This window comes from Vulpes vulpes, chromosome 11 (assembly GCF_048418805.1).
Source record: "Vulpes vulpes isolate BD-2025 chromosome 11, VulVul3, whole genome shotgun sequence".
Taxonomy (NCBI): Eukaryota; Metazoa; Chordata; class Mammalia; order Carnivora; family Canidae; genus Vulpes; species Vulpes vulpes.
Window position 1 is genome coordinate 34,855,922 of NC_132790.1, and position 24,165 is coordinate 34,880,086.

The 24,165-nt window shown below is 35.6% G+C and overlaps 1 protein-coding gene across 47 annotated transcripts in view; it reads right to left on the bottom strand.

The window, feature by feature from the left end:
• DLG2 (discs large MAGUK scaffold protein 2) overlaps positions 1-24,165 on the bottom strand; it is a 1,531,179-nt gene that overhangs the window by 626,695 nt on the left and 880,319 nt on the right. For all 47 annotated transcript variants that reach the window (XM_072726063.1, XM_072726058.1, XM_072726052.1 and 44 more), the window contains one exon: positions 12,668-12,718. In XM_072726063.1, coding sequence (XP_072582164.1) covers positions 12,668-12,718 — 51 coding nt within the window. The remainder of the gene's footprint in view (positions 1-12,667; positions 12,719-24,165) is intronic.

A 24,165-nucleotide genomic window follows, 5' to 3' on the forward strand; every position in this document is an offset into this window, starting at 1 on the left:
AAGCCTTAAAGGCAGTCTGAATATATTCAGACTCTCTGACTGCTGGTCAGAGAATAAATGTTGTACTTCACAAAGTCTTTCATATTTTTCATGCTATGCAGCGGTACCACATAGTCATTGAGGAAATAGCAACCAGTTTTGCCATATGCCAGTTTTGTGATCATGGACAAATCTCTTAACTTCCTTGAACCACTGTCTGCCAATTGTAAAATAGAAGCTCTACAACTTATGTAATGGCCTAATTGTTAAGAGATGCCATAACCACAATAGATTAGCATATAAGGTCCAAACTTTAATAGGTGATAGAGACTGATACACTTATTGTTGTAGTAGCTACTGCTACCACCACTAGAAACAGCACTGAGCATTGGCCCCAGCTTACAAAGAAGATACTATCTATCTACAGACACACATAAACACATGAAAGAAGTATATGAATATTTATATTATAAAGTATATAATGTATAAGACTTATATAAAATTTATACACGTGTTTGTGTATCATATATATGTGTGTATATATAAATATATATATATACATGCACACAATCAGGAGTAAAAAAAATGATCCTTATCCAGTATCTTTTGTCAGAAGACTAAATAATTCTTCCAGTGATTTAACTAGTGAGCTACTAGTTAATATAAAATTCCAAATAAAAAAGATTAAACCGAGAAACATTTTAGCCTTTGAGGATCCTGAAATTTATAAAGAAGGTAGATACAATATGAACACAGATGACAATGAGAAAGCCCTGAGGTGATAAAGAGGATGGATAAGCTAACTATAACTGAGAATTTGACAAAGCTGTTCAGAGGAGGTAATACATGAGCTGGGTTTTTAAGAAGAGCTTGTCAGGTAAAAACAGTAAGGAAGGGAAGAGAATTTTAGGATCAATAATGCCTGACTGGTGATCCTGAATTAAGTCCAAGGCGACATTCTTCTTAATGACTATATCTGTGTTGTTTTATTTATGCAGAGTCTATAATAAACTGAGCATTGTAAACTTTAAAACTAGATAATACATCACAGAGGTTCCGATGCCTATGACCATTTTCATAATACATGCATTCCATTGCTCCAAAGGATAGATTATGTGTAAGTTTAAAAATGTGTCAAGCTCATTAAACTAAGTGGATAAAATATATACTTTTTAAAGCCACCAGTTATAACCATTTCTTAAATTCTTGAAACAACTTTCAGTTTTTCTTTTATTTATTTATTTATTTATTTATTTATTTATTTATTTATTTATTTTAAGATTTTATTTATTTATTCTTGAGAGATAGAAGGAGAGACAGAGCCAAAGACACAGGCAGAGACACAGGCAGAGGGAGAAGCAGGCTTCATGCACCGGGAGCCCGACGTGGGATTCGATCCCAGGTCTCCAGGATCGCGCCCTGGGCCAAAGGCAGGCGCCAAACCGCTGCGCCACCCAGGGATCCCCAACTTTCAGTTTTTCTACTATGTATCTTTATTTTGAGGTATTACTAGTGTTTTTGTTTCTTCTCCTGTATTTTTTCTTTTCCTTTCTCCCTGTTAAAGCCGGTTTTCATTGCAGGGGGAGGTAAAGAGGAAAGTTGAAAGCAGAAGGGCTGCTTCCAAAGTAGTTTGAGTAAAGGTCTCAAGATATTGCTAAGACTGATCTTTACCCCATTTATCTAATCTGTCATTTAAAATCCTCCTTCATTCTAAAGCTGGAATCTTCTTATTGCCATAAATGGCTCCATACCACTATCTAAGCTATATAGAGTTCTTCACTTCATGCCTACTGAAGGGTGGTTTCTGTCCCAGAATCCTAACTAAAAGTCATAGGATTCCCTTAGATTGTACTGGATTGGTTTGCATACCCACCACCTGATGGAGGCCAGGGCAGTAAGATACGCTAACTGCCCTAAATCAGTAAGAAATTACCCTTGGAGTTAAGAGTCACCTTAGCTCTGGTCAAATCACCTGGGTTATGTGACCAAGGTAGATATCAGAACTAAAACGAATGATATCAGAACAAAATGAGTAGATAATCAACAAATGTCCAACCAAGATTGGAAAGGTATAGCAGAAACTGACAGACTGGAAGGGACAACTCAGAGAGAGGCAATGGATGTTGTGGCAGTTACTTGTGAGGAAAAAATGACTACTGCAGGTACAGGTTGTCTATCCCTGTGTAAGGACATAGAACTATGGGATCTTTCTGAAGATGGCTGAAGTGACTGCAAGAGAAGCACTGCAAATGACAGGTTACATTCACTGCCAGCCTGACAGTTGAGCTACTGAAACTACATTTGCTGCTGCCTTAGCTACATCAGTAAGAGTTTGTTCAGATGCAAGTAGCAAAATACCCACTTTTTACCATTTCTCAAGATCTATTATTTTGTGACCCATGTCAGATTTCTGGGGACTTGTATTGTTGCTCTTTGGGTCTTTACTTTCCACTACCCTCAAGGTAATCCTCAACAGTCAGGGCACCCTTGAGTGACAGTTCTCCTTGCCAAGCTTTCTTAACCATCTGTATCTTGGTACAAGTCACAGAAATATATCTACTCTGCTTGTAAAACTCAACTCAGAAATGGTAGAGTTTTATCATTTCTGTGTAAGTCTTTCTATTGGGCATTTTGTTTAAAAGATGTTAGGTTTAGAAGCTCCACTACACTAGCATTAAATGTGCTTGTAAAAATCAGGGGCTACATCAAAGAAAGATAGGGGTAATAATAGTATAACAGATGGTTCACAGAAGAGAATATATTGGCCAGTTTAGATGATGTGATGGCATGGAGGCCAGACTAATGAACTAGAAGAGAGCACTTGTTAATATGCTGGTAACAGAGGGTTTGTGAGGTGAAAGAAGGGAGATAATTCAGCCTGAAGCTTATAAAGAAAAATGGAGATGGCTGGAGTGAGCAGCTGAATTTCAGCTAAAAGTACTTTGTGCCGATTCATCTAAATGATGCCCTTTGAGGTATGTTTACCAGGAGCTCCTCAATCCTGAGCCTTTGGTGCTTACATTTTAAGAAAAGTTAGATTAACGATCCCTCAAATGTCTGTAAACTATATTTCTAGCAGTCGTTTTTTTTTTTTTTTCCTGAAATTTGAGTCCAGTAGTTAATGCTGCAAACTGCTTTCCACATGTGCAAAGCTGGCCAGTTCCCAAATCAGAAAAGTTTCTTGACAGTAGAGACCTAAATTGATAGACCTGTCACCGGCCATTCTCTATACCTGCCACTTCTTTTTTTTTTTTTTTTTTATTGCTTTTATTTCGGGGACTTGGAACACATCTTTAAAGGAGATGGTATGTGTAAACTTTGGGGTATTAAGGTTTACTGCAACCTGCCAACACTATTCTAGTGGAGAGCTTTGCTTTATGACCTTACCTTAGTGGTGAGAGACAAGACTAGAATTTAGGAAAGGTAAAGACAATCTAAGCAAGACAATCTAAGCAAGGCAACATTTATTCTGAGAAAAGGCTATGGCAGCATGGCCTACACAGTAACTTCAGCACAGTGATAGCTACACCACAACACCAAGATACATTTGTGTAAGTGCAAATGTTGTGGATGCCCAATATGGATCAGTTAAATGTGGATGCCTGATATGAACAAGTTTGGCTAAGAAGAATTTAAGGGAAGACTCAAGTAGCCATTAGCTAGGGAGTGGTATCTGGTTGCTTTTAGGACAGACTTAACATGGGAACTGGATGTTTCCAATTTTCTCTCTTTCCCCTCTTCTCTCTTTTATCCCCTCTCCCTCTTCTCTCTCTCATCCTCCCCCCTTCCCTTCATCCCTTTCTCATTTTCTGTCTCTGGCTTTCTCTGCCAGAAGCCTTCTTTTCTCAGATGAGCTAATTCCACACAGTAGGAGATGCCCAGCTCAGCCACTCCTCTGCCACCTATCTCACAGTTTTGCTACCTGATTGTATGTGGCACCTCTCCATTCCCCACACTTTAGTGGGAAAAATCCCGAGGAGCACTTTTAGTGGCTCAGTTTGGCTCAGGTGTCATCTCTTAAACTGTGCATCAAATCACTAAGAATGTTTCCAAAATAAAGATTCCCCATGCTCCGCCCTCCCAAGGTTCTTCCTCATTTGGCATAGGGCCAGGCTCAGGTAGTAGTATTACTTTTTACTTGCTTACCAGGTAATTCCAATTAGTAACTCTAGACCAATCACCTGTGGGATGGGTGCCACGACTGGCAGCTGTCCACAGAACAACATGGTTAGAATGGGGAGAGGAGCCATTCCCCAAAGGGAATGCTCATATGATTATCATATGTAGAGACTAGAAGTAGGAGCTATTAGAATACAAGGGTTTATGGACCTGTTAGGCAACTGGAGCAAATATCATAGCCTGAAGCTATTGAAAACAAAAGAATACACTGCAACTGCTTGTCTAGCCTGAAACTAAATTCTTGTTAGCTAACAAAGGAGAGAGCTACAAATATCACTCTCTTATTCCAAAGGAGGTTATATTTACACACTCAAGAGCAGACTCTATTTATACACTCAATGTGCTTAAAGAATACACTGATAATTGGATATATAAACATTTTTGGGATCATTTAAGCAGCTTATCATTTACCACAAATATAGTCACATACACACAGGGGAAAGAGGAAGCCTGCATTTGCTACTTGATTTAGAGTCGGAATCATAGCCTGAAGTAGTGACACCTTAAAAAAAAAAAGAAATGAGGTGTGTGTATACACTTTGTAGGAGCTAATCACATTGAACATCTAATGTGTTCCATGAACTTTTATGCATTCTACATATATTATTTCTACTTTTCACCATAATGCTGATAGATATTAGTATCTCATTCATTAGGGAGAAAACTAATGAGGCTTTAATAGGTTCAGTAACTTGCTCAAGGTCACACAGGAAGTGGCTGATCCTGGATTCAAAATAAGGTCTAAGTTCAAAGACTGCTGCTTTCCACTGCTTCTAGAAACCTACTCTTGTTCCACAAATCTTGTGATACTTCCCACAATGCCAACAAAAGTCAGATCTAAATTCATACATATTAAGTAAATATTTTTATTTATATCTAAATACACACTTATGTTTAAGTGCTTTCCATGCACATACAAATATACATGTGTATATATTATTTCAAACACACTTAAAACATACACCGATAATTAAGCATACATAAAATTTGGAATTCATTTAAGAAATGTACCGACTATTAAAAATTATTTAATTAGACTGGAATAAGACTGTATTAGAGCTGACCATATAAAAGCTGAAACCTCAGCAAATGTCATTGGGACTTGGCTTTTTACTCCTATTCCTATTAAATTAGTAAATGAAAGTAGCTGAAGAAAAAAAAAGTCAGAAATTTAGAAATCCAAGACTTCTACATGATTTGAAGTAATATACCCTTAATTCCACTTGAATTTAGGAATTTTCATGAAGATGAAAAACACATTTGAGATAAACACATGTGACCTAAGTCTTTCAGACATTCAATGATTTACCTTGATAAATCTGGAAAGTCCATCAGACAACTTTAATGGGGCACTTCTTACCTGGCAGTTCACAAATACTATTTTCAAAATCCCCATGTTACCCACCTTATACCCAAAACTTGGTCCATCTATAGGAATTTGGAGGGTGTAATAAATCAGTCACTTTCCTCTGCCCTACAAATTGCTTATATTTGGGAAGATAGCTCAGATCCTTGAGGGCTTTTTGTTGTTGTTGTTGTTTTTTAACATCAAAAGAATATCACTAACTCATCAGATAGAACATTCAAGTAGTATCACATGATCATACATTCTGCAGCTGTCAGGAAAGTAGTCCAATTTTTTTTTTTTTTTTTTTTGGAGGCTGGGGACAGGGGTCAGAGGAGGTGGCAGATAGTCATATAGTCACTTCAATATCTCTGCTAAATTGTAGTCATGCATGATGGTTAGGGTTATAAAGCCATGATGAATCTATTATCCATGCTGGGTAAACTAGCTTCTCTTGATAGAAGTCATACTGGAGGTACCTAACCTATTAATTTCATGCATGAATAATGGATAAATAACCCAGAGGCATAGACTTTATACTTAGCTACCTTTGTTAATGTCATCAGAGCCCACAGTGACAGAAAGATTTGAAATATCACAGGTGGCCTTTGCTGAAAGACCCAGACCGTGTTAATGAAAGGAATTTGTTGGATTATAATCTAGGTATCTTTGATTTTTCTGCTCTTTCTGGCACTTTCTCATCTTACAGAACATTAGAATCTGTTCTTCTAACATTCTTAACATATTTTGAATAGTCTCCTTCTTCATCACCATTGGCAGAATTTAGCCACTAAATTACATGTCTTAAATGGCATACCTGCATTATCTCCTGAATCCTATGAAATGTATATACAGTATCACAGCCAAAGTAATCTTTTTAAAGCACATACATGATTATATTACTTTTTTAAAGATTTATTTATGTGTGAGAGAGAGAGAGAGAGAGTGTGTGTGAGCCAGAGGGGAGACAGAGAGCAGTAGACTCCCCACTGAGTGCACAATCCCTCCTTCCCACTCCCTCCTCTGCCCACCCCCCAATCTCGCCATAGCCCTCTGTTCTTTTGGGCCTCACAACCCCAAGATCATGACCTGAACTGAAATCAAGAGTCACTTAACTGACTGAGCCACCCAGGTGCCCCAATTATGTTACTTTTCTATTTAAAATTATTCAAAAGGTCTCCATTCCCTTTGGGATAAAATTGGGATAAAATTTAAACTCTTCTCTATGTTACCTAAGGCACCTATATTCTCCAGCCTTCTCCCAACACTCTAACTTAGCCTCTCCCTCTGAGCCCTACATCAGCTGGAGGTGCAGTCATTATGGACTTGCAGTTCCTTGAGCATGTTATTTTTCCATGGGTCCTTGAACATTTGCATCTGCTGTTCCCTGAGAGGCCTTCTTCTTCCACTCCCTTTCCCATGACTTGCTCCCTCTCATCTTCAGTGGAATACTTCATTCTGAGCCAGGTATCTACAGACTCTGTTATTCTTCGTGATTTTTGCCTACTTACTTCTCTATGTTTTCTACCATACTGTAAAATTCTAGGAAACAAGGACTATGCCCAGGACTTTGCTTGGAAAATAACTGTACATTAGACATGTGTGGAATTCACTATGTGTGGCAAGTGGCCAAGGCACTAAGCAATGCTGCTGTAGGGGAGGAGTCATCAATTTGTTGTAAAATTGTTTATTGCCTTTTCTTTTTTATGTCATCATGGTAATATAAGGAAAACTATAATAAAAATCCCCCTGTCAAGGAATTCATAGGTCAGTGGAAAGATATATTTTATTCATCACTTAGTGTGAGAAGTTCTCTGCTTAGGTCAATTTATAAAGGGGACCTTGCCCAAGAGTGAAAATCAAGAAAAGATTCTTGGAGGAAATGACATTTGAACTTAATTTTGAGGACAATCTAACTCAGTGGCAATGAGTTTAGGTTCTAGTATCTGCTGGGCATGGGGCTGAATCCTAGTTCCATCCCTTGCTGACACCTAAGTTATTTAATTTCTGAGCCTCAATGTCCTAATGGAGTAAAATGGAGTTGGCAATACCCGCTTCATAAAGGTGTTACTAAATGAATGTGATTAGTTTATTATTAAATTAAATGTTATAGAGATTAAATATAGAAAAAGTGGAATTTGTAAGAGCACATAACTAGAACCATAACTTCATCATTGGATGTCTAACACTGAACAAAGTAACTGGAAAAAAAAACTGATATGAGACAAGTTCTTGTTACATTAATGAGACTTGTTAGATCATTGAGACTGGGAGGCCATGTTTTTAATAAGCTTCCTTCATGATCCTAATAAATATCACTTAAGAGAATTACTATGTTAGGACAAAGGAAAAGTTAAGAATAACAACAATGCATGCTGTCCTGAACCTTTATATTAACTCATTTAATCATCACAAAGACCCTGGGAGATAATTATAAATATTTTCACCTCATTTTCAAGTGTGGAAATTGAAGCACAGAAAGGTTAAGTATTCAGCCCAAACAACCCAACCAGAAGTGATAGAGGCAAGATTCAGATGCAGGCCATGTGTCTCTACCTCACTGGATTTGCAGTGGTAGAGCAATGGCATAATTCATTCATATACCAAATATTCACTGAGTATACAATATTTTCCAGACAATGTTCTAGGCAAATTGGATACAGAAGTGACTATATATTTACATATAGGATATATTTAGAGAAGGAGGCAGATATTAACAAAATGAGCAACAAATAAATTAATAATATAAATTTCAGATACTGGTAAGTGCAATTAAAAAAGTAATAGAGCTATGAAAGCGGAAAAAGAAAGTGTAATGGGGATGCTGGTACTAATTTAAATGGGGCGCACAAGGGAGACTTTTCTGAGAGATTTGAGCAGATATTTAAATGATGAAAAGAGCAAGCCATTTAAAGATCCAAGGGGAGATTATTGCAGGAAATAGAATAGCATATAAGAAGACTCTGAGGTAGGGAAAGCCTGTCTTTTTGGAGGAATGACAAGAAAGTATGTGTGAAATGTTCTAGTAGTTGGTGGTTAGGATATAATGTCAGAGAAGCAGGGGTCAGACCGTATAAGGTCTTATAGGTGATGATAATGAGTGTAATTATTGCCTCCTGGAAGGTTTTAAGAATAAAAGTGGTATAATTTGGTTTATATTTTGGAAAAGATTACTCTGGCTACTTTTAGCAGTGGGCAAAAGTGGAAACTACTACAGTAGTACAGGCACGGGAATGATATTAGTTTGGACTAGAATTCAGCAGAGTCAGTGATAAAATTTGATTGATTCTGAAATATATTTTCATGGTTGCACCGGTAGGACTTGCTCTGGATGTCAAGGGAAAAAGAGCAATTAAGTGAGACTCCTAGAGGAGTTTTTTGGGGGGGCCTGAATAATAAGGAAAATGATAGAACCAATTAGCTAAGATGAGGAATATTAGGGTAGAAGCAGCTTTTGCCCTGAGGGTAGGGAGTACAGGGAAATCATGAATTCTGTTAGTAACATATTAAGTTTAGAAGACCCTCTTGATATTCAGCAGAGAGGCCAACTGGACAGTTAGTTGCATACATCTGGAATGCAGAAGAGAGGTCATAATTTAGATTTGAGAATTGTCAGCTAATGGTTGGTATTTAAAACCATAGGTCTGGATGAGATCACTAGGGAATGAGGAGAGACTGAGAAGAGGTCTGTGCATTGGGTTTCTGGAATGCTCCAACATTTAGAGGAGGAGCCAGCAAGGAGACCAAGACACGGTACCAGGGAGGTCATGAATAAACAGGAGAAACAGTCTGTTCTGCAAGGCAAGGAATTATCATCTTGAAGGAAGGAGCCAGTGATAGCTGCATCAAATGCTACTGAGAAGTTAGAATGGAGAACTGATGCTTGGATTTAGCAAATGGAACTGGTCAAGACTTTAATGAAGATGATTTTAGGACTACTGAGGGAATGAAAACATGAACTAGGTTAAAATAAGAAAATGAAGTAGTAAAGTGGGATGATTGAAAATAGACAACTTCTCTAGATTTTTGGTAAAGAAAGATAAAATTATTAAACAATAACAGGAGGGGAACATTGAGGCAAATGACATTTTGTTTTGTTTTGTCCTATATTACTGCATTGCTAGAGGACTTTTTTCTTTTTTAATGAGAGATATTATATCATGTCTGCATTAAATTTATCCAGGAGAAAAAGAGAGAGAGAGAGAGAGAGAGAGAGAGAGAGAGAGAGAGAGAGAGAGAGAGAGACTGATTTTGTAGGAGAGACAGAGAGGAGAAAACTGCAGAAGCAGAGTCCTTAAATGGACAAGAGGTTACAGAGTGCAGGTCACAAAGTGAAGGTCACAAGTGAAGGGCTGGCCTCACAAAGGAGCAGGGAACATTCTTCCCCTGTAAAGGGAGATCACACTGGCAGACTTGGAAGTAGGAAAGTGAGGTGGTCTTCCTATGACTGCTTGGATTTTTCTCAAGGACACAGGAAGAGAGATCAAGAGCTGAAAATGAGGATGAAGGGGGGGGGGCGGTATTTGAGATTTGAGGAGAGCAAATAAGTTGTGAATCTGTTGTTCCAGAGAATGAGAAAATGACTTTTCTAAAGAAATATATAAGAATTGGAAGGATGTTTTGAAGGTTCATTCGAAATCAATAGCTATAAATTTAAAGTGAGATGAATGAGGGCTTCTCTAAATCCATTCAATTACCCAGTGGTGACTTGGAGGGCTGAGGCTTTGCTGGATGAGCACGGAAAGGAAGTGAGGAGAAGAAATGTTGAAAGCCTATGAGAGGGAGACTGTGGAGTATGGTGGATGGGGGAGGGGTGGGGCATAAGAAAGGTGAAAATGGGAGGGGAATGGTAAAGTCAGTGATTCAAGGTCCCAATGGGAGTTGGACAAATTTTTGAGGGGGAATACTAGAATAAATGATAAGAACATAGAAGAGGTGGTGTTCAGCAAAGATAATAGGCGATAGATGTTTGGGGACGGGTGTAGTTCAGGGCAGTGGTAAGTTTCAGAGTGTGACTGGGAACCTGAGGGCAGGAGGTGAGATGACTTGCCAGATCTTGAAGCAAGGGAGCATCAGAACACAGCCTAGAACACACAGTTGTTTCACTCCCACCATATGTTCTACCTCACACCAAAGTGAGCTTCAATCTTCTGACCTATAAAACCAGGGTAACAACATGGTGTCATGTTAAGATGGTGGGGGGTGGGGAGAGAAGGGTTGGCTCCCTGACTGTGAGATCAGCGCAGCCAAACAGGGTCATACATTTAAGAAGGGTCACGTGGCATTTAATGCCCAGTGCTTGCCATCTTTTTGATTTTTAGCCAATTTTAAGCAAGGGCCTTGCATCTTCATTTCCCACTGTACTCCGCAAATTATATATGCCAGTCCTAAAGAAAAGATTACTGATTTAGTAGGAGAAATGTGTTCTCTTTTTTCATTTGGGCTAATTTTCCATAAGCTTCATTTTTTCTCCATTTAGCATGCCATTAAAATTTAACCAAAGTTCATAATGGAAGTTTTAAAGAACACATCTGTCAAACACTTAGCTTTTAATGTAAATTTCCTTTTAAAACCACTCATGCTCAATAAAAATTAGGTTGAGAATGAAAAATTTCTAACTCAGGAAAGTGAATAATCAGTAAACTTAAAAGGAATATAAATTTAAGTTCAGGTCTAGAGTCTGAATTCATACTTGATGATATAGCTTAGAAAAATACTTACACTTTTCTTTCTTATTATAAATGGATTACGTGTTTATTATGGAATGTTTAGCAAAAAGATGAATGTTTAGCAAACAAAAAGAAGAAACTAAAAATTATAAAAAATAACAAGTGTTAACATTTTGGTGTATATCCTTTCAGGCTTTATGTATATATTTACGAATGCAAATTATGCATTCTGGTACTTATGGGGTTGTATTTACATACCATTATAAAATTTATGTTTTTAATTTAATAAGATAACCTCATTAGGCCTTCCATTTTATATTTAAATATTCCTAAAAATACCATTATAATATAATTCAGTATAATTTTCTATTATTTGGACATATAATAATGTCTTATTAAACACTTGTCCTTTTCAGTTTTCATTATTATAAACAATACTAATATGAACATTCTTTATGTCTTTGTATATTTTGTAAGTATAATTTGAGTCAAAAAAACTATGCCCATTTTAAAGCTTTTGATTCATTTTTCCAATTTGCTTTTTTGTGGTTATAACAATTTCTAGGGTCACTCCATAGCAGTGAATATTAACCTTCCTTTTTGATTTTGCCAACTGGACACACAAAAACCATTTAGGATCATTGTTTTCTTTGTTTATTAATGAACAAGTTTTCATATGTTATTGGCCTTTTCTTTTTTGATGAATGTCCTGTTTTGGTCATATTTTTTTTCTAGGTGGTTTTTGGCCTTTCTCTTGCTGTTTTCTAAAATACCTTTATAGATTCGGGTTGTTACACAGAATTTTGCTAATTTGTCAAAGCCTTGCCAAGTCCCTAATAACATATTTGCAGAGATCTGCAGGATTGCTGTGCTTTTCTCCAAAGGGGTGGCTTTAAAATGCATCACTTTCTTTTTTAAAGATTTTATTTACTTATTAATAAGAGACACGGAAAGAGAGAGAGAGGCAAAGACATGGGTAGAGGGAGAAGCAGGCTCCATGCAGGGAGCCTGATGCAGGACTCAATCCCAGGTCCCCAGGATCACGCCCTGGGCTAAAGGCAGGTGCTAAACCGCTGAGTCACCCAGGGATCCCCCATCAATTAGTTTTTTTAAATTAAAAATGCATGCATGATAATGGTAGTCACGAGATAGCAATAATATTATATAATTGAAAATATTTTGTAATGTATCTAAAACTGTATCACAAAACATTAATAATGAAAATAATAGGAAAAAGTGCTATACTAGCTCATTGAATATTTCTCTCTCATTCATCTCTCCAAATCTTGGCAATGCAATTTACACATGGGATATTCTGATAATTTGGTTTGTCTCTGTAACCTCCATTGCAAACATTTCATTAATATTTTTATTTTGAAACCTGTTGGAAACTTCGAAGGTAAAACACACAATTGTGTGATCTCACAAAATAATGCATTAGGATGCAGAATGTCAAATGCAAGATTGAGGCTTTGGATTATTGGATTTTTCTTACCCTTTCCAGTGTAATTTCTTCAAACTCATATTCAATTTCTGTCCCATTGACCTGTAAATAGGAAAAAAGAATGATTAAATACATATTAAGGGGGAAATGGCTGTGTTTTTAACAATATTCAAAGTTAAGTTTCATTCTGGCTATGAATAAACCATACTTTCTTAATGTTTGTGATCATGTTTTCATCTAAATAAAATATAATCTAAGCTATTCTAAAATATACGAGTGAAATTTTATAAAAAATAATCAAAGCTTATTGCATTCCTCAGAATAGTGATATTTGAGAAGGTGATATTTGAGGCAGAGGGAACAACACAAAATATGCATTGTGAGGTTACAAAGAATAAACTACCTAGGGGCAATGTTACAGGTACGAGGGAAATAATTTCCTAATATCCTTTACAATTTCCATGAGTGAACACTAAAATATGACCTTAATAAGTCAGTAGAAAAGGCAGCACAATGCTATGTCATATTTTGCCAAAAAAATAGCGTTCAGAATAACTGTGTCAGATAAGAAATGCCTTTTCTTTATGGCTCAAGTTCAGGTAATTCATCCCCATTATCCTCATTATATTTATTAGGAAGCCCTGGACTATGTAATCATGTACTTCATACATGTTCATGTACCTCAGTAGCAGCAAGAAAAGAATATGTTTGGATATGTTTGAAATTCCTAATGAGAAAGCTTTAACCATCTAAGCAACTCTTGCATTGATATGAATTTACAGACAGAAATATTGAATATAGCCAGGCAATATAGAACATATGCCTTAGATGTCAACAGATGTGCATACAGAATAGATGAAGAGTGGCTTTAAAATAAACTAACAAATATTCAATTCCCATTCTTATCACAGAGTCCTTATCAGCCAGGCAAAAAGCTCTGAGCAAGAAAATTCTTGAGGTGGCTATGTCTTTTTTCTTTCATGTGTCTTGGCAATATTATTAGCATTTAGGAATCATCTAATCATCTCAGAAAGATGAATTTCTAACTATTATCATTTTTGTAGGGTCTGAACCAGTTGACTTTTCTTTCCTTAGAAGAACTTAAACACAGCTCTTGTAGACTGAGAGCTCTATAAAGGCAAGGACTAGATACTCTTATGCTTAACAGAGTCTGGGAAGAAATAATTATTGATGTAAGAAAGAAGCTGAAAAAACAACTGACTGAACTAAGCATTTATTTATCTTATTTGTAAGCACAGATATTTGTGAATTCTCTTCCATAAGGAGTTTGGATGTGGCATCATCAGTGCAAGGTATAATTATAACTAGAATCAGCAACTATAAACAATGATAATAGACTTTACTTATGTGTGTCCACCAGCCACTTAGAGCATGTTTTTGATTTTCTAATTACATGAGCTAATTGGTGAATCGCATTTTACTGTGTTACTACATTATCAAACAGCCTTAAACCAAATTTGATTTTCAGGGCTTCAGTAAGTTAATGACTCATAGAAGAGGACTTGATGATGTTAGAAAGCCTTAGCGGCTTTATGGAGGTTTTCGTTTTTTATGTGCAAAAGTACAAAACAAAATTCAAGCTCCCCATATGTCTGTGTTTCCATATTAGTTCTTTTTTTTTTTATAACTTTCTTTAGTTGATAGAAGACAGAAAGGGAAGGCTGAATTAATGTGATATGTTTTAATTCCCCCAGTATGGCTTGTGAAGTTTTTCTTTGCTTCAGTGACTTCTCTAGAGTGAAGCCTTTCATATTATCAAAGTGCTGAAAAGCGGGGAGAGGAAAAAAAAAAGACTTCAAAGAAAGGAAAACAAGCCTCTGATAATAAAATCTAAAAACTCAGGCTGAAAGACATTCTGTGAGGAAATTCTTAAAAGACAAAAGTCCTTTAGTGGCATACAGTAGTAGTCCTTTTTGGTCTACCCAAATCTTTGCTTAACAATTCTATGATCATAAATGCTGACTTCAGTTCCTACACGCACTATAGATACATATCTCAATTTGCTATTCAAAAGTTTCCTCGTCAGGTAGACAAACTATAGGAGGAGACTTACAGATTCCTGGGTCTTTAGTTTTCAACCCAAAGAAGTAATGTCATTTGCCTAATTCTCTAGTATCCAGGATGTCTTCATAAGAAGAGATGATGCCATCCAGATTGGGATGTCACTTTACTTTAAAAAAATATACCATATGATTTTACTTATATGTGAAATCTAAAATCCAAAACGAATGAATAAACAAACAAAATGAAGAGTCAGAGCTAGAAATACAGAGAACAAACTGATGTCTGCCAGAGAGAAAGAGGGCAGAGAATTTGGGCAAAGTGGGTGAAGGGGAGTGGGAATAAAGCTTCCAGTTACAGAATGACTAAGTCTCAGGGATAAAAGGTACAGCATAGGGAATAGAGTCAAAGGTATTATAATAGTTTTGTATGGTGACAGATGGTAGTTATATTTGTGGTGAGCACAGCTTAACATAGAGTTGTTGAATTATTATGTTGTGCACCTGAAACTAATGACCATTGTGTTTCAACTATACTCTAAAAAAAAGAATCCTATGACTACAACAGGATCTAGTGAAATTTTGGAGGAATGAAAGGTTTTTAGTAGGGCTGAGGCAATATTTCAAACCTGAGTTGAGAATATTTACTTATTTATTTATTTATTTATTTATTTATTTATTTATTTATTTATTTTTGAGTTGAGAATATTTAAAACATGGTATCAGAAGAGCCAATGTGGGAGTTCAGGGAAGCCATTTAAGAGGTCCTGGTGTCTATTCTGTCATTACTAAGGGAGTGTGATCTCTGTTCTGCCTCAAGACACCTGAGACAAGAAATCCCACAACTTCTCTTGGCAAAAGCCTTGGAGGAAAGGATAGAAAGCATAACTAAATATACCTCCATTTTAATCAGAAATACATAAGGGTGGGTTTTGACATTCATGAAAATTTAGTGACTTTTCAAATAAGTACACCAATACAATATTTTTTAAATAATTTTTTTCATATTTATTTAGAGGAGTTGTTGCTTGGTAAAAAGCCAAGAGGTATACACAGTAATGCTCCCTATGCATATTTCATGTATTCCCAGAGAGAAACAACAACAACAAAAAAACTATGCTGTGAATGGACTCCCATTGTCTTCTGGGGATTTACAGACAATCTACTGTCTGAACATGCCTTGGTGATCTCCTTTTACTCCTAGTTTACCAATATGTCTTTAAATTCACAAAACTCTCTTCCTGAAAACAGTTCTGTCACATGAATTTGTTGTTGTTCTTGATCAGTAGTATTTCCAGTGATACTTCAGTACCCAGGCAATGTTTTATGCACCTGATAGTCTGGGGCCTGGACAGCTACATGGATTAGATTCAAGTTATTACAGCTCTGATACTGACCATCACTTTTAGTATCCTCCCACCATGAAGACTAGAAAAGTGAGATTGACATTTTTGCAAATATAGAATTTCCAGCTTTTAAAAAATCTTTTTTTTTTTTTTTTCAGATACTTGATTTTCCTGAACCTAATGGTTCCATGATGACAGCTGGTAGGTTTCTATGGGGACTAGAAAATCAAATTGATGCCGCACATTGTCCTGCACTGTTCTGGGCATGTAGCCTTGTTGGCATCACACAGAAGAGAGTGACCCATTCAAATTCAAACTTGGTACTTAAAGTTACAACTTCATACACTTTGCATGCTATCTCACTGCTTTTTTTTCCCCTCCAGTGATACTTTACCTGCCCAGATGATCATATAATTTAATTGAGATGTACTTTTGACTTCTGAAAAGAGGTCTTTTGATGAACTATTTCATGTTTTTTTTTTGTTCTAAGATTTTATTTATTTATTTATTTATGAGAGACACCGAGAGAGAGAGAGAGAGAGAGAGAAAGAGAGAGAGGCAGAGACACAGGCAAAGGGAGAAGCAGGCTCCATGCAGGGAGCCTGACGTGGGACTCCATCCCGGGTCTCCAGGATCAGGCCCTGAGCTGAGGGCGGCGCTAAGCCGCTGAGCTACCCAGGCTGCCCCTATTTCTTGTTTTAATGGATTTAACTGGAGTCTAAAGAAATGATTTTTCCACAATTTTCTTTTTGTTCTTTGCCACAGGTATAATTTCATTAAGGCTAAAAGCATCTTAGTATTTGGGATACATAAATGTTTATACAACCCCATATCATATATTATAAGTGTTGATATAATAATATCAAAGTATTGGCTTCTTAAAATTAAACATACTTCCACTCAACAATTTTTGAGCATGTGTGATGTGCCAAGTGGTGTAACAGGTACTGAAAAAAATAGAGATTTAAGATATGAACCCTATTCGCAATAAACACACAGTTCTTAAAGAGGCACCAATATACTAAGGCCTCAGAGAAGTATGATATCCAATATATAAAATATAAAGGTGGACTAGAACCACAGTTCTACTGTTGCCATATGTAAGCGATGTTTGTTGTATATACATATTCGATTCGTTAGTAGGATATAATATGATAAATAATGTACTAACTTTGCCCTTTATTAAAGGTAATTATCACACAGTAAGCAAGACTTATCTCTGAACATTATGGTTTTGCATATAAAGCTTTTGTTGGACTTTGGGAGGGAATATGATGATCATGGAGACTGGGGCATATGGTTTCAACTTGTTGGTATTTGTCTTAATACATTGCCAATGTTCATCCCCTTTTCCTGTTGGAGATTTATTACAGCAAACACACCATGATGCTTTATGGATTCTTATATTTGAATCTTCTATGTATCTTCTATTATGTTTAGTGGTAAGATGGATTCCAGAGTTAAAAAAAAAAGAAAGACAGATCTGAATCCTAGTTCCGATATTTATGAGATATGTGAATGTAGCCAATTTCCTTAATCTCTCAAAACCTTAATTTCTTCATGTGTAGAATGGTACTAACCAGTACTTCCATAATATGGTCATTGTGAATATTAGATAATTTGTGTAAAACACTTGACATACATCTTAAGTGATAAAGAAATTATATTTATTTATAATACCACACAGTTCCTTTCATAAAGGATTTGGGAGCAATAAATGAGATTACACATATCAACTACCTGGAATATAGTATATCTTCAATAGTGAGAGTGATTTTAATTAGTTGTGGATTAATCTTCAAGGTTCACAAGACTTATATGATCAGTTACTGAATATTTCCTAATTTCTCCAGTAATATAAAATATAATTTGATAGGCAAATAAATTTGCTTTCTTCTACAAAATCCACTAAATACTTTTTTTAATTTAAACATCTCTTTCCTGAGCCCATCTAAGATGTGCCTTGTGGAAAGGAATCATCTTAGCTTTCCCTCCAAAATCAGGTCACTGTGGTCTTCACTCAGAGTATTACCTCAACTAGACCTTCTTCCGATCTCCTATCTGCTCCCTCTTACATTTTCTTTTTAACACTGTTTTGCCCAGTCTTGACCATGATGTTACTCTATTGGCATTCACTTTCCTAAGGCTACTTTCATGATATCCCTTACAGCTCCAGGTTCATGAGGATACCAAGAATATCTTACTCGTTTTTGCACACTGTAGTTTCTGGTACTATCCTTTGTTCATAGTAGGTCTTTAGGCAACTCTAGAACCAAGTTACCTCAGAATTCCAAAAACTAAACTGTCATTGAACTCTTGTTCAATGACAAGAGTCATGAATGCTTATTCAAGAGTCATGAATGCTTATTTAAGCATTTAAGAGTCATTAATCAAGAGTCATGAATGCTTATTCAAGTAAGCATAGGGAGCCTCTAACACACATTTTATTTTCCTGTAATATATGGCTTGCATTTATCTCTTCATCTCAGGAAATTTTTTCTATGTGTGTATTGTTAATTTCTAATTTAAATACTGCACATGTGAATTAAAACATAATCTGACACTTATTGGGAACTCACCATGTGCTAGGCATGATGATATGCCCTAGAGATACAAAATAAATGAGATATGGCTCTTGACTCAAAGAACTCACTCTCGTAGAGGGAGATAAATGAACATTAACATGCAACAAAGTGATATGGCTGCTGTGTAGATGCCTGCAGACTGTAACAGCAGAGCTGACATAGGGAAGCCAGATGATTGTACTGGAGGCAGACAGAAAAGCCTTCATAGAGGAGGTGGTATAAACTGAATGTGTTCAAGGATAAGTGTTCATGAGGATGAGTAGAAAAGAGATGGGTCTACCAAGGAAGATGGAAGAAGACGGACCCTTCTTCAGAGTGCTCTACTGGAAAGAGTTAGAAGACCTGTATTGTAGTCTTGATTCTGTGCTTTAACATGCTCAATAAACCTGAGCAGGTTATGTTGCTTGAATTTTCCTCATGCAGAAAAATGATTGCTGAAGTTCCTCTCTGCTCTCACCTTTTAGCATGAGGGCTTTACACTCTAAGTCATATTAATTTGCCTGTCACTTTGGTCAAGGTGTACCTGACAAACTTTATTATGGATTTTTCTATTACTCTTTATTCCAAAGATCCTAATTGGCAACCTAAAATAACACCAGCTGATAGCTCTCTAATCTCCATGTACCTCAGCCATGTCCCTTCTCCTTAACCTGTAAGTTCTCCATCTGGGAGGAAGCTTAATGGTCGTATCACCAGCTTTCCTTAGCTCCACTCAAGATTGTCGCTATCAGCACCTTCCCATTTCTTCTCTTCAAAGACCTCTAGACTTTTGGAAGAAATAAAAAGTGTGTTTGTCTCTTTGAAAAGGGAGAAAAAGATAAGGGAGTTTTGCTCTACCTCAATCTGAAAGAAAACTAAAGAAAGCTGATGTTCATTGTCTCTATCTTTTTATTACATTTAAGTGTTTCTGCTGAATGGAAAAACAATCAAGTATTGAAAAAGTGAGAGTCAATATGGAAGCTTTAATGAATGAGAGTATCATCAGACAAAGTTGGAGGTGGATAGCCCCTCTGATCACTTCCTCTAACTAATGTTCCCTCTGCTAGCTATCTCCACTACCTAAAATTGTGCCCTCTATTTATATTAAGAGGAATTTTCACACAGAAATAAAAAGCTTAGATTCCAGGATCCAAAAGACTTGAATTTGAGTATCAGTTTCATCACTTACAAGCTGTTAGAATTCATCTTTTTATGTGTTATACACATTTGTGTGTCAATATTGTTTAAACAGTAAGCAAACAATAATTCTGTTGAAGCTTTATAGTGCATCTGTTTTAATCTAAGGTATGGATCTGGTTATTTTAGAAACACTTTTCAATTATAATGAGACTCACTTAAAAATATTCAGTTTGACAAGAAGCTAATCATAATATTATTACAGTATTATTAGTAAAACAGTCTTACTCTTAATAAAATAAGCTATAAAAATATTGATATTCTTAGTCAAGATTCTAATTTCGGTAAGACCACTATTCCTATTATTCACCTGAATGTGATCTACCAGTAAACCCTGATTTCATGTTAAAACTTCTAATCTTAATTAAATTTCTGAGCTCAGTGAACTGCTAAATCATAGCATCCACCAAATAGAAAAAAAATTAATCAAGTATCCTATAACCTGTTCCATTTTTAAACAATTTTCCTTTGGTTTTATTATTTCCTCTACCTTTGTTGTTAAGACTTTTTAACACAGGACTCTGGTTCTAGAAAAGTGATCTTAGACTCAATAATTATGATGTGTTTTTTCACTTAGTTAGAAGCCACAGGTTTTTAAATTATTATTACCATTATTATTATTATTATTAAACAGCTTTTCACCTATAAAAATGTGATAAATTTTCCTGGTATTTTTGTCAAGAGAAATCAAGGAAAATAGCTTAGGTTTCTTACATGCATAAAAGGAAAGTCTCTCTTTCTTTTTCTTTTTCTCTCCCTCTCTCCTTCTCTCTCTTTCTCTCTAATGTTGTCTTGATTAAAGGCTTCTGTAAGGAAGGAAAAATATAGTGCTTAAATAGTTCAGAACTGGATTGGCCTCTAATTTGGAAATGGACATTTCTTCCCAGCTTTGTTCCCTTGCCTTGCACCATATGCTGGATGGAGTAATAATAGGTGATTTTAATGCTTTCACTTGGCTCCATCCTGATACATGCTGTTTGTTTTGTTGGATTTAAGTATTACATAAGTTAAAAATGCTCTTTGAGAGCAGTAAATGGTGTTAAGAACACATTGATCTATGGTTGTGAAGATACCATGATGATACATCAAGTTTTTATTCCATCAAGACCCCTGTTTCACTTTACTATCCCCATATACAAATCACTTGGTCAACTGCAAGCGATATCCAAGAGAATCAAGAGTTCAAACACATACCAAAAGATTTAGAGCAACAGAACAAAGTGAGTGCTGAGCCATAAGAGAAGACTTTACAAATACAATGATGTAAGCTGATAGTAAGAATATTTTCTCTTTCTTTTGGGTATAATACAACTATAGTAAGATGCACAATATCAATTCACTCGATTCTTCATCCTCAATTTCTCTCTTAAATCTGTGATCTTGTTTCTACCACTATACAAACAACTTTCCCACATTTGAAAACAATGATCTTTTCCCAGCCTTCATCCTCCATGGCTTTCCTGCAGTATTTGACATCTTGGAGTGACCACCACTTGAAACTTCCCTTTTCTTCTGTCACACAGTTAATATCCTTGATGGTTTCTTCCCTACTGCTCTCTCCATTATATTTAATGTTTCCCTTCTTCCTGCCAGATAAGAGAATTTACCAAAGTCTGTTCCTTTTTGTTATGCAATCTCTCTTAAATTTTTTTTCTAAATAGTGCCCTGATGTCACCCCAGTCTTAATAAGTCTGAGACAGGACTAATCATGCCTAAATATAATCATCATTTTCTTCATTCTATTCTCTATGTCTGTTAAAATAATCCTTTTTCTTTTCTTTTCTTTCTTTTCTTTTCTTTTTAAGTAATCTCTACACCCAATGTGGGACTCAAACTTATACCCTTGAGATTAAAAGGTATATGCTCTATGTACTGAACCAGCCAGGAGCCCTGGGAATCCTCTTTTTCACATGTCCTCTATATTTGTTTTCAATATCTAACTAGCATCCTCTTTCAATTCCAAAACTATTACTTTCTGAAGATCATCAATATAACTTTCTAAAAACATTTCTGCCTTATCATTTTTCAATATCAATTTATCCTTCATATCCTTTGAGAGTAACCTTTCTATAAAGCAATGTTATTGCACATAATTATGCTGTACAAGTAGCTTTAAGGTATCTTTCTTTATCCTTAAAGAACATTTCAGAACGTCCACCAGCTGTTTCCAATATACCTTTGTAGCTAGACCCTACTTCTTATCTTCAAAAATATTTTTGAGCCAAGTAATTGTGCTGAAGCTTATATGAAGCAACTCCGTTCTTTAGTATCTTTATTAATGTCATACAGTTCACCCTAAATGTCTTTATTTTAATCTATGCTTATTAAAATCCCAATTAATTTAGAAAAGTATTTTTGAATGACTAGAATTTCCCACGTACTACATTAGTGTATTAGGTCCTAGGGATATAATAGTAAAGAGAACAAAGCCTCTGCCCTCATGAAGCAAGATTCTATCTGGGGTAGGGAAAGCTTCTATTACTGTCAACATAAGGCTGTCTTTTCCATAAAGTCAAAAAGATTTTTCTTAGCAATCTCCTGGAATTTATCACCCTGTTCTCTAAACTGCCCCTACAAAAATGCTGATAATAATTACTACCATCATCTTCTGTTAAGTATCTACTACATGCCAGGCACTATCACAAGTTGATCTAATAATTAAAATAACCCTAAAAGCAAGACATTTTAATGTCAATTTTACTATTAAGAAAGTCAAGTTTTTAAGTGAAGTGATTTCTCCAAGTTTACACAGTTTTAAGTAATATGAAATGGGATTCATCCTTCTCATTATTTAGTGATGAGAAATATGTGCTCAATACAAATTTGTCGAACAAAATTAAAGAATGAATGCATAAGGAGAGAGGCAGGAATGGAAGTATCTAGTGATGGAATCAAGGAAAGTCTAATGTTAAAACACTAGTCTTTATCCCTGATCATACATAGCACAGTCCCTCTTGTACTGTACTTGTTGTCTTCCTCAAGGTCCAACTCCTTATGTTGTATGTTATCATTACTGATTGATACACAGTCCTCTTGCTCAGATGAGGCACTATCTTTGATTTTTTTTTCTCTTGTGGCACCTATCATAATGACTTGCCCATAGAGCCATATCACAAATAGCTATTGAAGAAGTAGATGAATTGAAACTTATATTAAGGGATTCTTACTTGCTATAAATCTTTCAAATCTCTCTATTTTCCAAAGTCCTCCTCACCATTGTCAATTTCCAAACAAGTGAACTGCCTTAATTTCCCTCTCATCATTTTACTTCAAATCTTGTCAACAATAAACTGTCTCCCTTTTCATCTGATTTTTTTGTCACCCTTTCATCAGCCTTCAAGATCAATCCATCAATCAACAAATATTTATTGAGTGACTATTCCCACCTTCTTTGCTAGCTCATATGATCTTTTTTTATCTGATTTTAAAAGCACATCACTATCTTCACAGCCTTGGAAAAGAGCTATAGAGCTATATTGTCCTGCTAATTCATCTGCTATTTCATCTAGATCGCATGTTAATTTTTTTTTTTTTTTGGTTGTTTTGTTTTTGTTTTTAAGTTGTGTGATTCTAGAAAAATGCTTTGATCTGCTTGTTACAAAAAAAAATCACATCAATCTTTCTGGAACAGATGTTAAGGGAAAGCATTCCATTATTTATTTTATTTCACTATTTATTTATTTATTATTTATTATTTATTTATTTATTTATTTATTTCACCTTTCTTGAACTTTAGGATCATAACAAGGAGCAAATTATCAATTCTATTTCCATCCCCCCCAAGCACACACACATCATCACCAGTTGATAAAATATGGAAATTGCAAAGTTTAAAATTGTTATATGCATATTTTTTCACATTTGGCTAACAAAATTTTAGTCATTTATGTACCATTTATATATATATTATTGTATTGCTCCTCATAACAGTCCCATGTGGGTAGATAATAGTATTAGTCAATTTTACACATAAATTAAGAGCTCAGGGTTGGCAAATTATTTGCCTAAAATTGCTCAGCTAATAATGTTCTGTGTTTTGAATCTAGATCTTTCCAACTCTAAATTTTGAGCTGTTTCCATTGCATTTTGCTGTATACAATGGTTATTCTTAAAAGTAAGAGGTGATCTATGACTGGAATATATGAAATTGCTGGTGTTTAACTGTTTTGACTTACAAAATGTCAATTCTGCAAATTCTGCATGGTCCAACTCAATAGTATAAAACAACTGAGCATGGTGATTAGGAACTAGGATTCTGGATTCATATTGCCTGGGCATACAACATCATTCTCCCATCTCTGGTTAGGAATTTTGGGTGAGTTACTTAATTTCTCTGAAACTTGGTGTCCTTATTTACAAAATGGATAGTAATTGTGCTTATTCCTTTAGGATGTATAAAGATTGACATATTTTTGTAAAGG